The sequence below is a fragment of the Ambystoma mexicanum genome, chromosome 12 (assembly GCF_040938575.1).
Source record: "Ambystoma mexicanum isolate Mex_15411 chromosome 12, UKY_AmexF1_1, whole genome shotgun sequence".
NCBI lineage: Eukaryota > Metazoa > Chordata > Amphibia > Caudata > Ambystomatidae > Ambystoma > Ambystoma mexicanum.
The window spans coordinates 370183885-370203781 of NC_090936.1; the positions used below are offsets into that span (position 1 = coordinate 370183885).

General features: G+C 45.8%; 1 protein-coding gene across 1 annotated transcript in view; it reads left to right on the plus strand.

Moving 5' to 3' along the window:
* The window catches only part of LOC138513548 (NADH-cytochrome b5 reductase 3-like), a 1142086-nt gene that overhangs the window by 548147 nt on the left and 574042 nt on the right, over positions 1 to 19897 (plus strand). The window contains exon 5 of the mRNA XM_069628494.1: positions 14120 to 14249. Within this exon, the coding sequence (XP_069484595.1) occupies positions 14120 to 14249 (130 nt within the window). The remainder of the gene's footprint in view (positions 1 to 14119; positions 14250 to 19897) is intronic.

A 19897-nucleotide genomic window follows, 5' to 3' on the forward strand; every position in this document is an offset into this window, starting at 1 on the left:
GTTTGCGCAAGTTACACGGCTATATTCATGGCATTTTTTTTGCTTGCTTTATCTATTTATACCAGCCGGAGCGTGCACGGGAGAGTAGCGTTGGTGCTTTTAGAGCAACTTATCTACTTACTCGGGGACCATCTCAAACGGCGGAACTTTTTAATGGTCACATTTATGGCATCCATTATTTATTTACTCATTCATGTGTATCCGTTCTACCAGGTCTGTTTATGGCCAGTTGGGGAACTTGGAAGCCCTGTGGACCATGGGATCCATTGCTCCTACTGAAACTACAACTATATTTGAGTCTGAACCTCACCTGCGCTGTTTTGTTCACGCTACGCTCCCAAAGTTTTGAACAAACATATTGGGACGTTCAGGTGAGCCATTAAACTCTAGATTCTAACTCTAAGTTTCAGCTTTCATTCATTTATTTACTGTTTAGCGTTTTCCCTGTGGATAACCAATCCAGTACTGACCATTCTAGGTCCTGTTTGTTTGAGACATTTACAGACTTTGCTAATGTCTCAGTCCTCATCTACTGTTCTATACATCCTAGTTTTTTCATTTTTATTTATTTCCCTCTACCCTCTTCACCCTAATTAGATTGTTTTTCTTGGTTTTCTCTTCTTTTGTGCTATTTGGCCTTTGGGACAACCGGATAGTATGAACCTACTAGACCCCTTTGCTTCATTTGTTCTCTGGAGGAATTGCTCGACAATATAGTACTTTTGTGACTATGTACTTTACAAGATAATAGAAAATTCTAATTGTACATTGATTCCTTGCGTTGTAGATCCAATTCGTTTGAGATCTCCTTTTGGTGTGGCTGCACAGTTACCCCCTGGACTTACAGACAGGATTGCGTAATTAGCCCCCTTATAAGGTTGAGATTATGGTAATTACCTATTCTCCCCTTTCTACATTGAGTGTCACTTGACTTGTTTAAACCAATTGACATGGGAGAAGTCCCGCTTGTTGTACTTACAGATCATCTAGTTTTTAAACAGTATGTCATTGTTATTTACGATGTGTTTTCCTTTCTCTTTTTCTTTCACACCTTGCTTTAGGTGAAAAAAAATGTTGTTTATTTTCAAATATATATAAACATATAGAAAGAAAAAAGTCTTTTAACCACACCTGGTCACGTTCAGAAAGACACAGATGAACGATCCAGAATTCATTAAATTCAAGGGAATGCTATGTCCTGACGAAGATGGACATCACCTGCATGTCTTGTTAGATGTTACTTCCATCGAAACTACTATCTTTCAATGGTGCCATGTCATTCACATTTATTATTTGCTTTTTCTTTCATGACACCTTAGTAGTTGACGCACAGCATCCCATAGTTAGATTTTAGTGTGTGTGCTTTACTGTTTTCTTTGGAATTTGATATAATTTCTTTTTCTAGTTCTTATTTTGTTCCTGATTTGATTATTGAAATGAAGCCTTTTTTGTTCGGTTTTCTGGATTCAATATTGTTTGGACTGCGTTATTGATACATATCTTATTGTTTATATATTTAGTCTGGTCAGAGCGACTGGGGGCCCCCCACTTGAGTGATTCCCTTCACTCGCTTAGGGCACCACCCACGGCATGCCCAGACTAATTCTTAGGTTCCATGCGATTTATTGGTTTGCGACCTTTCGCAGCAGTTATTATTTGAAACTAGCACTTTAAACAGTATGCACTTTTTTAGATAAATGTAAGATATAGTCCTGTACATTGTACTAGAGCTCTAGACAATTTAATACTTTTTTAAGACTCTATTTGTAATAAATAAACATAATATTGTAAACTAATCTTTTGTCTTATGTACGATGATCTGCGGGGCAGCTAGGGGGGTCCTTTTCCCCAGTCTTCGTGGTTGAATGATGTCCTTTGAGTGAACCTCTTTTTTCTCTTCCGCTGGCTTGACTTCTATGTATTACCAAATCATGGAATTACACCATTTCTCCCCAGACAGGAACCCTTCCTTGTGAGACTAGGGTGTTGTGGCCTATGCCAAATATTCCCCCTAGTACTTGGAATAAGCGAGACCTCATAAAAGGAGACTCCCATCTCGGGATAAGGATTCCCCTTTTGGGTTAGATATCCCTAACCCTAATGGCTGTGGGAACATAACATCTCTATCCCCTGTAGGGACTGACTCTGACAGTACCACTGGGCGCTTTCGTCATGCTCCTCGTCTTCTTCCCACTAAGTCTGATATCATCAGGACCAATATTCCAGGTATTCTTGATTCCTATGCGAGAAGTACTGAGAAGAAGAAGAATGCTAAAGGAGTCAAGTGTCATGAATTTCAGAACACGCCCCTTTTGGACCTCCTGGTCCTTGTCTCAACGGGGCTTGCATTCTCTACTACTCCCAACATGGTTGCCCAGCGTTAAGACCCTTTCTAGCTCCATGCGCTGGACGTAACATACTCTATTTATAGACCACGCATTCCGGGGCTCCGAGCATCTCAATGCTATTGAAAGTAGCGATCAGACGTGTGATCCGTAGCTCGCGGTATTCTTTCTCTGTCCTTGTGCACCTACCCGCTCCTTACCCCTTCCTTTCTTCCTGTTTCCTGGACTCGTGTGCTAGTTGCACTCATCCTAGATTCTTGGAGTCCTGGATTCCGCGTTCCCGGAACTGAACGCGCCCTGGAGTCGGAAGAGACTCGACCAGCCTTAGTTAAAACCAGGACCATCTGCAAGAAGGCAGCGACCAAGGACTCCATCAAAGAATGGACCCAGGTGAGAAGGGGGGAACTCCTTGACGGTTTGAGACGCCACCCGACCGAACTTGATAACGGCATGGAGGCCGCCGTTCAGGACCTGATGCGAGGCATGCAGGAACTTTCAACCGAGGTTCAAAACCTAAGGCGGAAAACGCTGCACTCAAACAATTGGTCCTATCCCGGGATACTGCCACTAAAGAAGGGGTCCTATTGGGCGGCATTGTTGACAAATATGATGGTTCGGCAAAAATCCTTCGCGGATTCCTGGATTCTTGCCTGGTCCACTTTACGTTTAAGCCCTATTACTTTTCGACTCCCAGGGCTAAGGTGGGTTTCATTATATCCCACCTTTCCGGCAATGCTTTGACCTGGGCAACACCCCTCGTTAACTCCGGTGATGCCCTCCTGGATGATTGAGGGGTTCATTCAGGCCCTGTTTGACTGTCCTGAGCAGGTCTATTGTGCCCAGGAACGTTTGTTAGACTTTCAACAGGGCTCCCAGGATATACTCACTTATGTGACCCGATTTAAACAATTGGCCAAGGAAGCCGATTGGTCCTCTGAGGCGAGTTTCACCCTGTTCAGGAGGGGACTGAACGAAGAGATAAAGGATGAGCTGGCCAGAGTGGCTCGACCAAACTCATTCCAGGCATTAATGGACATAGCCATGCAAATAGACTTCCGTAATCCAGGAAAGGGAGGCTGAAAACAAGAAGTCCAGGGGAAATTCATCCAAGATGTCCTGTGAAAGCACAGTCGGAATGGACACAAACCCAAGCTCAGTCACAGAACCAGAACCCATGCAGATTGGAGCCTTCCGTGGACCCATATCACCGCAAGAAAGGTTGAGAAGGATCCATACGGGCTTGTGTATGTATTGTGCTTCGGACAAACATTTGGTTAGGGACTGTCCTTTAGCACCTCCTCGGCGTTCGGGAAACGCCAGCTCCCGATCCTAGATGGAGCAGAGCTTCGGGAGAGAGATGTTTGCTCTACATCAATTCCATCCTTGAACTCTCCTGGACAAAATAAACTGGTCGTTCTCCAGGCATTTCTATCACCCTCCAAGAACAAGACCTATTCTATTTTGGCCCTGGTGGACTGCGGAGCTATGGGGATCTTCATTGATCAAGAGTGGGTTGCCAGTCACCAAATACCTTACGAGGCACGAAGTACCATGCAGCCGGTGGAGGCCATCGATGGAAGACCCCTCAGTTCAGGGCCCATAAACCTGCAGACCAAGGAGATCCGGCTCTCAATAAATCATCATCAAGAGCTAATTAGATTCGATATCATTAAGTCAGCCCACTACCCCATGGTATTGGATATGCCCTGGTTACAGAAACACAATCCGTATATCAATTGGACAGCAGGATCACTATTCCTAGGCTCAGAGTTTTGTATGACTCACTTTCTATTCCTGGAACCTTCGTCAACACCCCCTAAGAAACCATCTAAAGATCAAAAAACACCACTTATGGTTTCCAATTTCATACAAGTCCCTGAGGCCTACCAAGGATACGCCGATGTATTTTCGACTGCCATAGTCCAGGCCTTACCCCACACAGACCTGAAGACTGCGCAATTGAAACAGATCCCTCAGCAGTGATTCCTTTTGGCAGGATGTTTATCCTTTCAGAACCTGAGAAAGGCCATCAAAGAATACCTGGACACCAACCTTGAAAACGGCACCATAAGACCTTCAAAATCTCCAGCAGGTGCTTCGTTATTCTTTGTCCCCAAGAAGGATACCCAGGAACTCAGACCCTGCCTCGATTATCGCGGCCTAAATCAATGCACCCTCAAAGACCGGTACCCACTACCCTTGATATCGGATATCTTGGAAGCCGTGAGAGGCGCGGTAATATTCACCAAGTTGGATCTCTGGGGTGACTACCATTTGTTCCGTATCCGGGAAGGAGACGAGTGGAAAACCGCCTTTAGAACACCCTTTGGCCATTACGAATACCTGGTCATGCCATTTGGACTAGCTAATGCCCCGGCAGTGTTCCAACGTTTTATGGATAGGGTGTTCTCTGACATGTTGTTTCTCTTCGTCATTGTTTATCTGGACGACATACTGATATTTTCCAAGGACCCTTTAAAGCATGAAGAACATGTAAAGGCAGTACTACAAAGACTCTGTGAACACCAACTCTTAGCCAAACCTGAAAAATGCTTGTTTCACGTTACTTCTGGTCACTGCCTAGGATTCTTCCTTAGTCCAGAGGGAATTGAAATGGATCCATCAAAGGTAAAAGCCATTTTGGCGTGGCCAGCTCCCACGTCCGTGAAACAAGTCCAATCCTTCCTAGGTTTTAGGCAGAAACCTGTGCAGTTCCCTTTGGGAACACTGCAAAAGATTTAGGACTACAGGTGTTAGCAGTAAACCCACTTGGTAGCAGTCTGTACCACCCAGATTTACCTGGTAGCTGTGGCTGAGCAGTCAGACTTCCTTCAAGAAGAGTTAGGCAGTATGCAAAGTATACACAATAGGCACTCAGACACAATAGCACAAGCAAACACTGACCAGAGCTTTGGTATCAAAGTATATAATTATTTATTTAAAAACACACTGTTTGAAACACTCCAGCACTCTTATTGTAAAGCACTCTAAACACAGTTACTATTATAATATATACAACCCTTATTCCTTATCAGATAAGTCTTAGTTAACACCACTTATTTTCATACAGAGGTGAGCGCTTAACTATAGATGGCACTCCAATAAGTTCATGAAGAAGGGAGGGAAAAAGACAGAATATGTGAAGATACACCACTCTAAGATTTAGGAACACTATTAGCAAGGCAGAAGAGCAAAGGTCACTTGTGAGCCAAAGTCCATAGGCTGGGCCCACTCTTAGAGAGAGCAGGGCACAAATGCGCCCAAGATCACACAGTTACACTAGGCTTAGAAAGTCTTGCAGAGAGTTCGAAAAGAGTTTAGAGAGGCTCAGAAAAGTTTAGCCAGGGTGTCCCAGGCTAACCCAGGTTCGAAAGCCGGGGGCTAAATCTACCCCGTACAGTCGGTGGCAAGGGAAGCCAGGTGGGACACGGTACCTTAAGTGGGAAGGATCCTCCAGCGGTGGCAGTTGTTCCTGGCAGCAGGTGCAAGTCTCGTCGTCGTCCAGGGGAAGAGAAGATCTCGACTTGGAGGAAAGATGAAGGTCGTTGCACTGCCAGGGAACAAACCAGCCGCTGAGTTTTCCGGTTAAAGGTATTACCCTTTATTTCGCGGTCGTGGTAAAACGTGGTATTCCGGTTGCCGGGGTGCTTGGCACAGGCAAGGCAGCCACGAGATGCGTCAGGAAGGCGAAAAGACGGTGAAACTGGTTATCCCCACCAGTCAAAGGAAGAAGACTCTCCGGCGGGAGATCTCCTCGGTCGTTGGGAAAAGTGGTGAGATGGTCCAGCAGGGCTCCACCGGTGGTGTCGTCGTGGCAGGTCGGCTCAGCTTCTCCCTCTTCGGATTCTTAGGTCCTGTGGCGACTTCTGAAGTTCCAGTCCCCAAAGCCCTGCTTTTATGCAGAAAACCCCCATTCACTCAGCCTAGCTGTCACTCAAACATGCTAAGTGGTGAGCCGGCCGGCTCACCACTTGGGCCAGTCAGGACGGAGTGCAACTTGAGTTGCCTAAGAAACTCAGTCCAGGGTGCCTAAATCCCCCTCCACCCCTCCTAAGTACCCCAGACAGAGTGAAACCACTTTGGAGGGCTTCTGTGGAGAAGCCCGCCAAAAAGTGGAACAACGGGCTCGACTTGGGTTGGAGTCACAGAAGAGAACACAAACGCCATTTTAGAACCGAGTTTTGGCAAAAAATACCAACCGGAGAATTAATAATTAAATAAACCGGCGGTATGTTCGAGGCTATCGTAATTAATTAAATAAAGATAGTAGCCTCGAACAATGGGAAAATCCCATAGAGATATATTCGCGGTTGAATATTAGTAGTATCCACTGCCACCAGCCAAAACTCGATCAGGGGGGACGGAGACGTGCCCCCTCGACTAACAGACCCCGGGGCAATTGAATTGCCCCAGCCAGTACGTCCACAATATGATGGTTTGTACTGGTTCTGTTCAGAATTTAAGACTAGTAAAGTCAATGGTGACTTTACATGCCCTGGGAGACAGTAGTCAGTCCCAGGGTATGGAGTCTATACTGGGGGGTCACTATGACACCCCTGTGTTACTGCACTGAGGATGCTGTGTAACACACATCACAAACACATGAAGCCCTATGGAGTAAAAGACCCCATAGCCCATTAAATACATCTAGAGTCAAAGAAACACACTCAAATCATGCCCAAGAGTGAGGGTAAAAGAGTCTCACTCTTGGCAGGAGAAAAAAAATAAACCCCAAAAATCCAGCAAAGCTGCTGGGGGACTCACTAGGTTAGGAAATTCAGCCTAAACAGAGAATTCTCCCTAACACTAGGACTATCCAATTTCTATCGGAAATTCATACCCACCTTTTCCGAGGTTGTTCAACCGATCGTGGCTCTCTTAAAGGAGGACACCCCTTTTATCTGGTCAACACCGCAAGACACTGCGTTCCAGTGTTTGAAGGCCGAGTTTACACAAGCTCCTATTTTGGCCCAACCCGACACAAGCCGGCCATTTCTAGTGGAAACGGATGCCTCTAATTATGCTATAGGAGCAGTATTAAAACAGAAATTAGAGGACAAGCTGGAACACCCCATTGCTTATCTTTCACGAACCCTAACTCCAAGTGAAACACACTATTCCGTCCTGGAAAACGAACTGTTAGCCATCCGCCAAGCATTCACTGAATGGCGACACCTACTCCTGGGAGCTAGACATCCTGTCCAAGTCCGTACGGACCATCGGAACCTTCAGATTCTACAGTCATTGGAGTGTAGGAATAGTCGTCAGGCGCGTTGGACCTACTTTTTTGCCCAGTTCCACATCACTCACGTCCCTGGATCACATAACCTGATTGCTGATGCTTTGTCTCGACGTCCTGACTATGTAACCACTGAAAGTAAGGCATATCCTAAGATGTTTTCCCCCACCATCTTCGTAGCTCAAGCAGTCAACCTCCTGGAAGAAATCCGAACGCAAACCCAATCCTCTGGGTTGTGGAAGGACATCTCAAGGAAAAACCAGTGGAATTTAAAGGCCAAGCAAGGATATTTATTCAAGGACAATGCACTGCTCATTCTTACACAGAAGTTACAACAGAGAATAATAAACCTCTGTCATGACACACCTCACTCCGGGCATCGTGGCATCACCAATACCCTATGTCTCATGCAGAGACAGTTCTGGTGGCCTAGAATGAAATCGGACGTACAGCACTACGTCCAAACTTGTGTAGTCTGTGCTCAAAATAAGCATGATAACAAGAAACCGGCGTGTCTTCTTCTGCAGCCTACACTGCCGACTAAGCCATGGGAAAGCATCAACACGGACTTCATAGTAGAATTACCACCGTCCCGAGGATATACTACCATCATGGTCACGATAGATCTGTTCACTCACATGGCTCATTTTATGCCGCTCTGTAAACTACCCTCCTCTTCCGAACTAGCTGGAATATTTCTGGAACGCATATTCCGCCTGCATGGACTTCCTTCCAAGATCATATCTGATCGAGGACCTCAATACATTTCTCAATTTTGGAAACATCTCTGCCGGATTCTGGGAATTCAACTTGCCCTCTCTTCGGGATATCACCCTCAAACCAACGGAGCCACAGAACGTGTGAATCAGACCCTGGAACAGTATCTTCGATGCTTCACCACCAAGGTCCAGGATGACTGGTCGCTCCTGATACCCGTTGCGGAATTCGCTTACAACAATTTCGACCATTCAGCGCTCCAGACCAGCCCTTTTTATTGTATTCAAGGTTTCCATCCATCGGTTTTACCCTCTGTCCTTCCTCATCCTACACCAGTACAGTACCTACTGTTGACTCCTGGATCGAAACCCTCATCAACATACACCAGGAGGCCAAGAAATACTTAGAAAAGGCCAGATCACAGACCAAGAGATATGCGGATTCCAAAAGAAGACCAGGCCCTTCTTATGCACTCGGTGAACGGGTGTGGTTGTCATCAACACTACTACCCAGTCACCTACGACCAAACAATGTACTATGGGCCATTTCCCATCAAGGAAATTATTAACACGGTCTCATACCGGATCCAGCTACCCGACTCCTGGAAAATAATTCATCCAGTTTTTCATACATCCTTACTGAAACCCTACATTCCGTCCTCCCGGAAATCCAGTAGACTTCCTCCTCTGCTGGTCGAAAAATCAACTGGAATATGAGGTGTCCCGAATTTGCGATTCCAGGTATAAACGGGGCCAGATTCAATACCTGGTCGAATGGAAAGGATACCCTCCTAGTGAAAGAACCTGGGAACCTATTTCTAACATCAAGGCCACTCGCTTGCTCAGAAGATTTCACCTCATACACCCGGGCAAACCTGGAGGAAAAGGTCTTCGGAGGAGGCATGCGGTCATGAACTTCAGAACACGCCCCTTTTGAACCTCCTAGTCCTTGTCTCAATGGGGCTTGCATTCTCTTATACTCCCAACATGGTCGCCCAGCGTTAAGACCCTTTCTCGCTCCATGCGCTGGACGTAACGTACTCTATTTATAGACCACGCCTTCCGCGGCTCTGCGCGTCTCAATGCTATTGCAAGTAGCCATCAGACGTGTGATCCTTAGCTCGCGGTATTCTTTCTCTGTCCTTGTGCACCTACCCACTCCTTACCCCTTCCTTTCTTCCTGTTTCCTGGACTCGTGTGCTAGTTGCACTCATCCTAGATCCTTGGATTCCTGGATTCCCGGAACTGAACGCTCCCTGGAGTCGGAAGAGACTCGAGCAGCCTTAGTTAAAACCAGGACCGTCCGCAAGAAGGCAGCGACCAAGGACTCCATCAAAGAACGGACCCAGGTGAGAAGGGGGGGGGGGGAACTCCTCGAAATCAAGAGGAATACCTACCTGACAGTTACTGGGAAGCGGTGTGCCCGAGGAAGCATGAACATTGCATCCTTGAACCAAAAGATGCACTTCAGTGTTCCGCTGGGGAGGACCCAGCAACTCAGAATAAAAAGTAAGGAAGCACTTGACAACAGGGAGAGAAGCAAGGCTGAGGCCTGGCAACCCCAGAATTTTCAAACCAGGAGAGGAGACTGCTATCATTGAAAAGAAGACTGACCGTGGGAAGATGTTGGAAGCAGACCGCAGGAGCCCTCAGTGGTTGATGGAGGACAGGCACAGGAGGAAGCGGGAGACTGGGAGATGGTGGCGTGACTTCAAGGAGGTGGACTGGGCGGTCCAGCAACAGCGCAGACACCGGCTACCCAAGAGATGGAGAGAACCACAGCGAACCCATTGAACTTGAAGAAGAAAGCAAAGCACGTATTCGCTGGGAACACCAAGGCTCCAGGAAGAACCAGCGATGCGCCCTGACACACAACAAGGTAACGGGAGAGGCAGGTAGGATCCTGGGGGAGTGCATGTAATGACTTGCCTACTCCCGATGGGGAGTAATTTCTCTCATGTCAATACTTGGCCCAAGTGTGAAATAAGTGTGGCAGAGGAAAGAAACTTTTATAGTAATCTCCCTTGTCTCAGTACTTGGCCTAAGCATGAATAAAGTGTTGTAGCTCAAAGAAGCCCCAGGAGTAATCTCCCTCAGAGAAAGAAGAATATTGTTACATTGGTGATAATTCTGAAAGAAGCTTGGAGGGAACTGCAAGAACTGATGAGAACTGTTGAACCAGGAGAAGATTGTCATTCACCTGGTTACCATCATTGTCGAACCAGAAGCTAAAGTAAATGGTTGTTTCTATTCCAGAAAGACTGGCCTTGTTGATCAAGAAAAGATAATTAGTTCAATTTGGAAATACTATTGAGCAGAATTGAGAATTGTTTGGCAAAAGTTGGCCTTTGTGAACCTGGAAAAAGGAGTTATTCTCCTGCTTGTTTGTAACCAATACCAAGTGGCATTGTGGATTAAGAAAAGATCACTGGTGGATTTTGAAAGACTATTGAGTAGATATAAGAACTGTTCAGCAAGATTAGAACTTTGTGAACCAGGAGAAGGGAATCATTCTGCTGGTTGTTTCTCCATCTGGAATTTGAAGTATTTTGTGAACATGCCCTTCGGGCTGATCCCCCTTTTTATTAGGAGAAGGGAGTCATCCTCTCAATATCTCATGTTTCTTTTCTTTTGTATTGCTAGGGTCAGGGTAGGAGACTGGACAGAGTATGGATATTGATTTGGACTTCCATCTTAACAACGAGCACCCCTTTATTACTTTGTTTCGGTGGGGTAAAAACACCATAGTGATAGGCAACGTAGGCTTTTACTTTAGTGGATGAATATATTGTTGAAATCCCACCTCTGTGCCTGACTCCTCACTTCAGCACGCCCCAATACCAAAAGGGCCTTTGCTGCTATTGACCAAGAAGAGGGACTGGGTTAAAGTAGGCGCAGGGAGAGCAGATCAGCGGGATGAGGTTTCCACCATATTGTTTTCTCTTTACCTGTATTCCTTCCCATCACGTCCACTTTCTTTAACACAGTGTGTGATGTCAGAAGTCACTGTCCCCATGTTCCAAGTACAGGAATTTGACCCTTAAAGCAGGCTTGCATTTGTCCAATCACCTGTAGACTTTGGCTTTTAAAAGAAAAGGGGTCTCCCACTCCTTCTTTGAATCATCCCTGTGCTTCATCCCTTTAGTTAGGATCTTGTTCGGAGAGCAGTATTTCCCAAAGTCCTCCAGTACTGGGGTGAAGGCGGGTACTCTAAGGCAGAGAGAGGCAAGCACTGCCCCATGGCAATCCCCAGGGTACATTGGGAAGGATGTACTGCCGGAGGAAGACCTGCATCTCTGCTAGCCACAGTGGTACACTGGTACCCAGGACCTAGAAACACTTGTGTACATGCACATTATAAATGCCATGCCATATCATATCATTGAAGCAGTACCCTTGCAGGTGTGTGCCAGCCTCTCCTGTGTTTGGGAGACCAAGAAAAGGACTGCTGTTCCCTTGACACACAGGAGTGGGACTTGCAGAACATGAAAGCCAAGACGGTCAATATTCCTGCAGTTTCATAGTTAAATTTCGGAGTACTGTGATTCAAGCCTGTTCGAACCAGCCAGAGCCTCCCTATGCTGCCTTTGGCAATTGCCCATCTCCAAACCACTGTCCCACACCAAGTGTGCTGTTGCCTCGGCGCGAAAAAAGAAGCATTTCTGGACCTGCAAGCCTTTTCATAGACTGTCGAACCAATCATCCTGTTCACAAACTGGAGCAAAACAAAAAGGTGATGGCTGGAAGGTATTGAATGAATCATAACCGCAGGCATAGCTCAGGGAAACCCCCAGACCATCGTTTTTCAGCCTGCCAAGCCATTACAGAAGGGGAAAAACCATACGCAAATCAGGATTTGTCCTACCCCAAAAGTAGCAGTCCAGCCCAAACTGCTAGGTCACATCCCTTCTGCACGAGACCACAAGCATTCACAGACATGTTTCAGCCTTGTTGGGCATCATCAGTGAGGAGTAGCTTGTGTCTCTAGGCCGGGCAGACTCTGGACCCACGTCTGGACATACCCGTCCCATTCAGGGTGACTTTAGCAAAACAAAAAGGTGATGGCTGGAAGGTTTTGAATTAATCATAACCACGGGCATAGCTCTGGGAAACCTCCAGACCATCGTTTTTCAGCCTGCCAAGCCTTACAGAAGGGCAAAAAACCATACGAAAATCAGGATTGGTGCTACCCCAAAAGTGGCAGTCCAGCCCGAACTGCTAGGTCACATCCCTTCTGCACGAGACCACAAGCATCACCCGACATGTTTCAGCCTTGTTGAGCATCAGTGAGGAGGAGCTTGTGTCTCTAGGCCAGGCAGACTCGGGACCCACGTCTCGGTAAACTGCAACCTCCGAGCAAGCATTTAACTGGTTTGCCTTGTGCATCTTCACCTGAATCCATTCTCTATCAAGCCTCGACCCAAACTTGGTGATATCCACAATCCGCATTGCTCAAGTATCGCTTTGAACCGCAGCATCATTCCGTTTGACCCCCACCTCGACATCTGTTGGACTATCATGGCTGCTGTATTTTTAGTCGAATTACCAAACAGCACAGAGATGCCTGGTTTGCCATTGTCGAACAGTCAAGACACCAACTGTATTATTGCCTGATAACTGCCCCATCCGCCCGCCCCCGCGCCCGGTTCATTCTGGGCCCTCGAGACTAGCTAGGTCACTTTAATCCATTTTGCACTTCAAGAACATATCTTTTAAAAGAACATTGTAGTTTATATTTGCCTTTCTCCCTCTGTCTCATTACTGAGAGTGCTGCATCTTGCTATCCCTCTGTATTTCTACAGGAGTAGGTTTTTGTAGTATTTTCTATTTAGTTATTACATACGTTTTGTTTAATTATACATATTTTATTCATCAAACCTTGATTTTACATTCATTTATTTTGGACTGTTCTTTGCTCTTGAGAATATATCCTTCCCTTGGCCCACGTTGCCACAAAAGACAAAAGCGGTTTAGCTCTTAACTGTGCCTGTTTTACCTTTATGATTGGGTTAGCCCTTGTTTTCTAGGAGTGAAGGCTGAGTAGGTGCTTAGCCTTTGCTCATCTTGGTACTAGTGCAGCTCAGCCTCTACTCGTCCTTGTGCTCCTGCGGGTATATTTGACACACATGCCAACAATGCATCGTCAATTTGACACTGAACTGGAGATGAACTTCCAGTAATGGATACTTTGTCAGGTGCAATAAGAACTTTCAAGGATGGTGTTATGACTAAATTGCCTTTTATTTTTTTGGGTGGGTATAGGTAATTGCAAAAGGGTGAGGGCAAGTGGGGCGTGAAGTGACAGAAAATATTTTGTACATGTTATGTTCAGGCTTTGTGGTTCATTTACCTCTCCCATTGCACTGCTGCTCCTCTGTGGTTTCAAGGGGACAACGAAAGGCAGGAGTTTAATACAAAATCTCAAATTATGATGCATTTACATATGAATTCATGTGTATTTTACCATTTCTTTTACTACAGCTTTTTACTTGCTGTTCCTTTTTGTCGAGAATTGTGCTGTAAACTTATATGTGTTAATCCAGAGTGTCTGTTTACCGAATTGCCAGCTAGAACGGCGTCTGTGTATTCATTGTTCTATCAAATCACAATATTAAGTGCAAATTCAAAGCATTACACAGTTGATAGTAAAGCAGGGTTTTGTATAGCATTGAGGGGGCACCTACTCTATTAATGTGATCCGTATGTAAACTCCTTTAGTCATTCTAACTACCAATTCTGCTATTTAGCTGACTAATAAAGTTAGTTGGTTAAATCATGAATACTTTTTCTTTTATCTAAAGTTCTAATTATGTTAACAGATTTATTTCAGAGGTGTTCATCCAAAATTCCCCGAAGGTGGCAAGATGTCCCAGTACCTGGAGAGTTTAAAGATCGGGGACACCATTGATTTTAGGGGGCCTAGTGGTCTACTGGTCTATCAGAAGAAAGGTAAGTGAGCAATAGACTACCCAAACCTGTGTATCCAATGTTTGGTTTTAGCCTGCTGCACTATGAGTCGGAGTACAGTTTGCCATTTATGTATTCCGGGATTAACTATGCATTCTACATTAACAAATTAACTGCATCCTGTTCCCCATTTGATTACTTAATACATATACACAATGATGCACACCAGAATACATTATCAAATGTTAGTAACATTCTTTACAATTCAGGATGCAAGGACCCAAAGGAACCATGAACAATTGATCACAAACTTAAATGTCCAAAAGTCAGCGGAAGGAGACCTCCACAGAGGGTCCACACTCCAACATGAGGCCAATAACAAGGCCACCCAATTTAACTAATAATCGGAATTTGTGTTTCAATGGCTTGCATTCTCCCACAGATTCCTCATCAGATAGATATCCTGCCAGCGTTAGCTGCTCAGGAACCTTTTTGTCAGGGGATGTAGTACGCCTCGACCATCGACTCCCCTTGACTCGACTGCACCACTCCTCTATTCTGGGTGTGACGTTGTTTGTATATATATTCCCCAGCATGGGGGTCTGGCATGGATTCACTTGCTCATGAATATTCCCTGTCGTCAGGCCGTGAATCCTCAGTAAAAAGAAAGCAATCTTGCTTTAAAAGCTTGAAAACTGCCTTACGAATGGATTGTGTCCTCCAACATATTCCAGATCTTTGATATGTAATGTCCACAGCTGTGTACTTCGGAAACTTTTTCGGCAGAGGGCGTCCTGCGTCGATGTTGGGGAGAATTCTCTGTTTAGGCTGAATTTCCTAACCTAGTGAGTTCCCCAGCAGCTTTGCTGGATTTTTGGGGTTTATTTTTTCTCCTGCCAAGAGTGAGACTCTTTTTTCCCCTCACTCTTGGGCATGATTTGAGTGTGTTTCTTTGACTCTAGATGTGTTTAATGGGCTATGGGGTCTTTTGCCCCATAGGGCTTCATGTGTTTTTGTGATGCGTGTTACACAGCACCCTCAGTGCAGTAACACAGGGGTGTCATAGTGACCCCCCAGTATAGACTCCATACCCTGGGACTGACTACTGTCTCCCAGGGCATGTAAAGTCACCATTGACTTTACTAGTCTTGAATTCTGAACAGAACCAGTACAAACCATCATATTGTGGACGTACTGGCTGGGGCAATTCAATTGCCCCGGGGTCTGTTAGTCGAGGGGGCACTTCTCCATCCCCCCTGATCGAGTTTTGGCTGGTGGCAGTGGATACTACTTTTTATATTCAACCGTGAATATTTCTCTATGGGATTTTCCCATTGTTCGAGGCTACTATCTTTATTTATTTAATTACGATAGCCTTGAACATACTGCCGGTTTATTTAATTAATATTAATTCTCTGGTTGGTAGTTTTTGCCAAAACTCGGTTCTAAAATGGCGTTTGTGTTCTCTTCTGTGACTCCAACCCAAGTCGAGCCCTTTGTTCCACTTTTTGGTAGGCTTCTCCACAGAAGCCCTCAAAAGTGGTGCCACTCTGTCTGGGGTACTTAGGAGGGGTGGAGGGGGATTTAGGCACCCTGGACTGAGTTGCCTAGGCAACTCAAGTCGCACTCCGTCCTGATTGGCCCAATTGGTGAGCCGGCCGGCTCACTACTTAGCATGTTTGAGTGACAGGTAGGCTGAGTGAATGGGAGTTTTCTGCATAAAAGCAGGGCTTTGGGGACTGGAACTTCAGAAGTCGCCACAGGACCTAAGAATCCGACGAGGGAGAAGCTGAGCCGACCTGCCACGACGACACCACCGGTGGAGCCCTGCTGGACCGTCTCACCACTTTTCCCAACGACAGAGATCATCTCCCGCCGGAGAGTCTTCTTCTTGGTGGAGATAACCAGTTTCACCGTCTTTTCGCCTTCCCGACACATCTCGTGGCCGCCTTGCCTGCGCCCCGCACCCCGGCAACCGGAATACCAGGTTTTACCACGACCGCGAAATAAAGGGTACTACCTTTAACCGGAAAACTCTGCGGCTGGTTTCTTCCCTGGCAGTGCAACGACCTTCAGCTTTCCGCCAAGTCGAGATCTTCTCTTCCCCTGGACGACGCCGAGACTTGCAATCACTGCCAGGAACAACTGCCACCGCTGGAGGTTCCTTCCCACTTAAGGTACCGTGTTCCGCCTGGCTTCCCTTGCCACCGACTGTACGGGGTAGATTTAGCCCCCGGCTCTCGAACCTGGGTTAGCCTGGGACACCCTGGCTAAACTTTTCTAAGCCTCCCTAAACTCTTTTCAAACTCTCTGCAAGACTTTGTAAGCCTAGTGTAACTGTGTGATCTTGGGCGCATTTGTGCTCTGCTCTCTCTAAGAGTGGGCCCAGCCTATGGACTTTGGCTCACAAGTGACTTTTTTCTCTTCTGCCTTGCTAATAGTGTTCCTAAATCTTAGAGTGGTGTACCTTTCCATATTCTGTCTTTTTCCCTCCCTTTTTCATAAACTTATTGGAGTGCCATCTATAGTTAAGCGCTCACCTCTGTATGAACATAAGTGGTGTTAACTAAGACTTATCTGATAAGGAATAAGGGTTGTATATATTATAATAGTAACTGTGTTTAGAGTATTTTACAATAAAAGTGCTGGAGTGTTTCGAACAGTGTGTTTTTAAATAATTATATACTTTGATACCAAAGCTCTGGTCAGTGTTTGCTTGTATTATTGTGTCTGAGTGCCTATTGTGTATACTCTGCATACTGCCTAACTCTTCTTGAGGGAAGTCCGACTGCTCAGCCACAGCTACCAGGTAAATCTGGGTGGTATAGACTGCTACCAAGTGGGTTTACTGCTAACACCTGTAGTCCTAAATCTTTTGCAGTGTTCCCTAAGGGAACTGCACAGGTTTCTGCCTAACAGTCGATGGCGTCGGGTCGATGTCCCTCGAAGGCCTCCGTCGAGGGTGACGTCACTGGATGTTATAAATAGGACACACGGCGCCCGTAGCCCCAGTTCTGTTTTTTCCGCAAACGTGTTTGCTTCGGAGACTCAGTGCGCCTCCGTGTATTCCTTGTGTGTCATTCGGATCCTATTTGTACAATGATTCAGTTACCTGGAAAGAATCCTTGTGGGAAAGGTTAATGTGGGGTTCGAGTCAACGGCTAATATGCTCGACTCATTTTTTAGTCCCCCTGGAGACTGTTTTGTCCTTGAAATATACAGCACTTGGAGGCGAGAAAAGAAGATGATTGTTTGGACAAATAATTTACTCGACCTTTGAGGATAGGGGGGGACGGTTTCCCGTACTAAAGGTCATTTTAGGTAGTCAATATGCGGGGAGTTGGTGAGTTGTGTATACTGTGGCACTAAGGGAGGAACTCGGGCTCCTCATTGTATGGGTACTACCTGAGCAGTCTAATTGTGTATGATTAAGGCTATGCCTAAAACCTTTGACCTGCTTTTTCCACATAGTGTGACCATCTGTATATAGCACTGATGGTATGTTATATCAGGCTGTAATGGGTATTAACTTTCTAGTTAGATATTGTGTGGTTACTACTTTGGCTTTTGCATCATCAAGCCAATGCCTGATAATATATCACCTGCTTGACTATACAGTGTGACTATGCCGATAGGTATAGATGTGTAGGTGCTAGGAGTATGCTCTGTTGATGAATTTTATAGGTATATTGAAACGTAAAACTCAATGTGATGTGGAAATGTAAATTTTATTCTGTTGGTATTTACATTTTGTAAAAGCCACTAAGTTAATGTCTGTCAAATTTTAACTGTTTTATTATATACTATGCCCATGCGGATAAGTATAGATGTCTATGTGTTTAGAGTTGGCGACGCTGACAAAAATGAATTTTATATGTATTTCGAGATGGAAAAAATGTGGTGTCGAAATGTGAAATTTCTTTTATATTGGTTTTTATTTGTCTTTTGTAAAGGTTTTTGTAAACCATATGTCGTAAATCTCCCCCCGTCTCACCTGGGATCGCTTCTTGCTCTGTTCCGCGGGAGGATTCCTCTTGTGGACGGATCGGGTCTTTTATAGGCTCGCTCGAGTCTCGTCTGGCTGCAGAGCACGTTCAGAGTTCCGGGAAGGTCGCAGTTCCAGGATGTCCAGGAAAAAAGTAGCGGTCGCTAGGGATGAGGATTCCGGGAGCAGAATTAGAGGGAAGGGGTGAAGGGAAGGAAGAAGGACCCAGGAAACTAGGAATAGTGGTTTCGCCGAACACCTCACACACGTCAAGTCACTACCTAATGATAGCGTTGAGACGCGCAGGGCCACCGGGCGTGGCCAATTTATAGAACGTGCCGTGTGTGACGTGAAGGCTGATGCGAGGCAAGTCACTTGGTACGGCCATGTTGGGAGTAACAAGAAATACAAGCCCCATCGCAATAAGGACCAGGAAGTCCAGAAGGGGCAAGTTCTATGGGTCATGACAGCATGCCTCCTCCGAAGACCTGTTCCACCAGGTTTGCCCGGTTGTATGAGATGGAATCTTCTAAGCAATCGAGGGGTATTTAAGTTAGAAACTGGGTCCCAGGTTCTCTCACCAGGAGGATATCCCTTCCATTCAACCAGGTATTGAAGTCCACCCCGTTTATACCTGGAATCGCATATTCTGGACACTTCATATTCCAGCTGATCGTCCACCACAACAGGACTGGGTCTGCAGGATTTTCGGGTGGATTGGATGTAGGGTTTCAATAGGGAAGTGTGAAAGACTTGGTGTATTTTCTTCCAGGAGTCGGGTAGCTTGAGTCGGAATGAGACAGGATTGATGATTTCCTTTATGGAAAATGGTCCATAGTACCGAGGGGCTAATTTGTTTGGCCGTTGATGTCGCGGTAATAGTTTCGAGGACAGCCAGACTTGATCACCTACAGAATAAGAAGGCGTTGGTCTTCTTTTGGAGTCCGCATAACGCTTAGTGCGTGTCTGGGCCTCTTTCAATTGTTCCTTGGCTTCCTTGTGTATGTTGATGAGAGTCTGAATCCATGAGTCGAGAGTAGGTACTGGAGTGGGATGTGGAAGAACAGAAGGTAAAACAGACGGGTGAAAACCTTGACTTCAATAGAAAGGGCTGACCTTGAGTGCTGAGGGATTGGAATTGTTGTAGGCAAACTCAGCCAGGGGTATGAGGAGAGACCAGTCATCCTGAACCTTGGTGGCAAAACAACGAAGATATTGCTCCAGGGTTTGATTTACACGTTCCGTGGCTCCGTTGGTTTGTGGGTGATAACCTGATGAGCGAGCGCGTTGGATCCCTAGAATACGACAGATGTTTCCAGAATTGAGCCGTATTGAGGTCCTCGGTCCGATATGATCTTGGAAGGAAGTCCATGAAGACGGAAAATGTGTTCCAGGAAGATTCAAGCAAGTTCTGAGGAGGATGGTAGCTTATACAAAGGTGTAAAATGAGCCATATGAGTGAACAAGTCTATGGTTACCATGATGGTCGTGTATCCTCGGGAAGGTGGTAATTCCACAATGAAGTCTGTAGCAATATATTCCCATGGTCTTGTTGGCAGCGATGGTTGCAGTAGAAGACCCGCCGGTCTCTTGTTATCATGTTTGTTTTGACCACAGATAGCACAAGCCTTGATGTACTGTTGTATGTCGGTCTTCATTCCAGGCCACTAAAACGTACTCTGTATAAGACGGAGGGTGTTAGTTA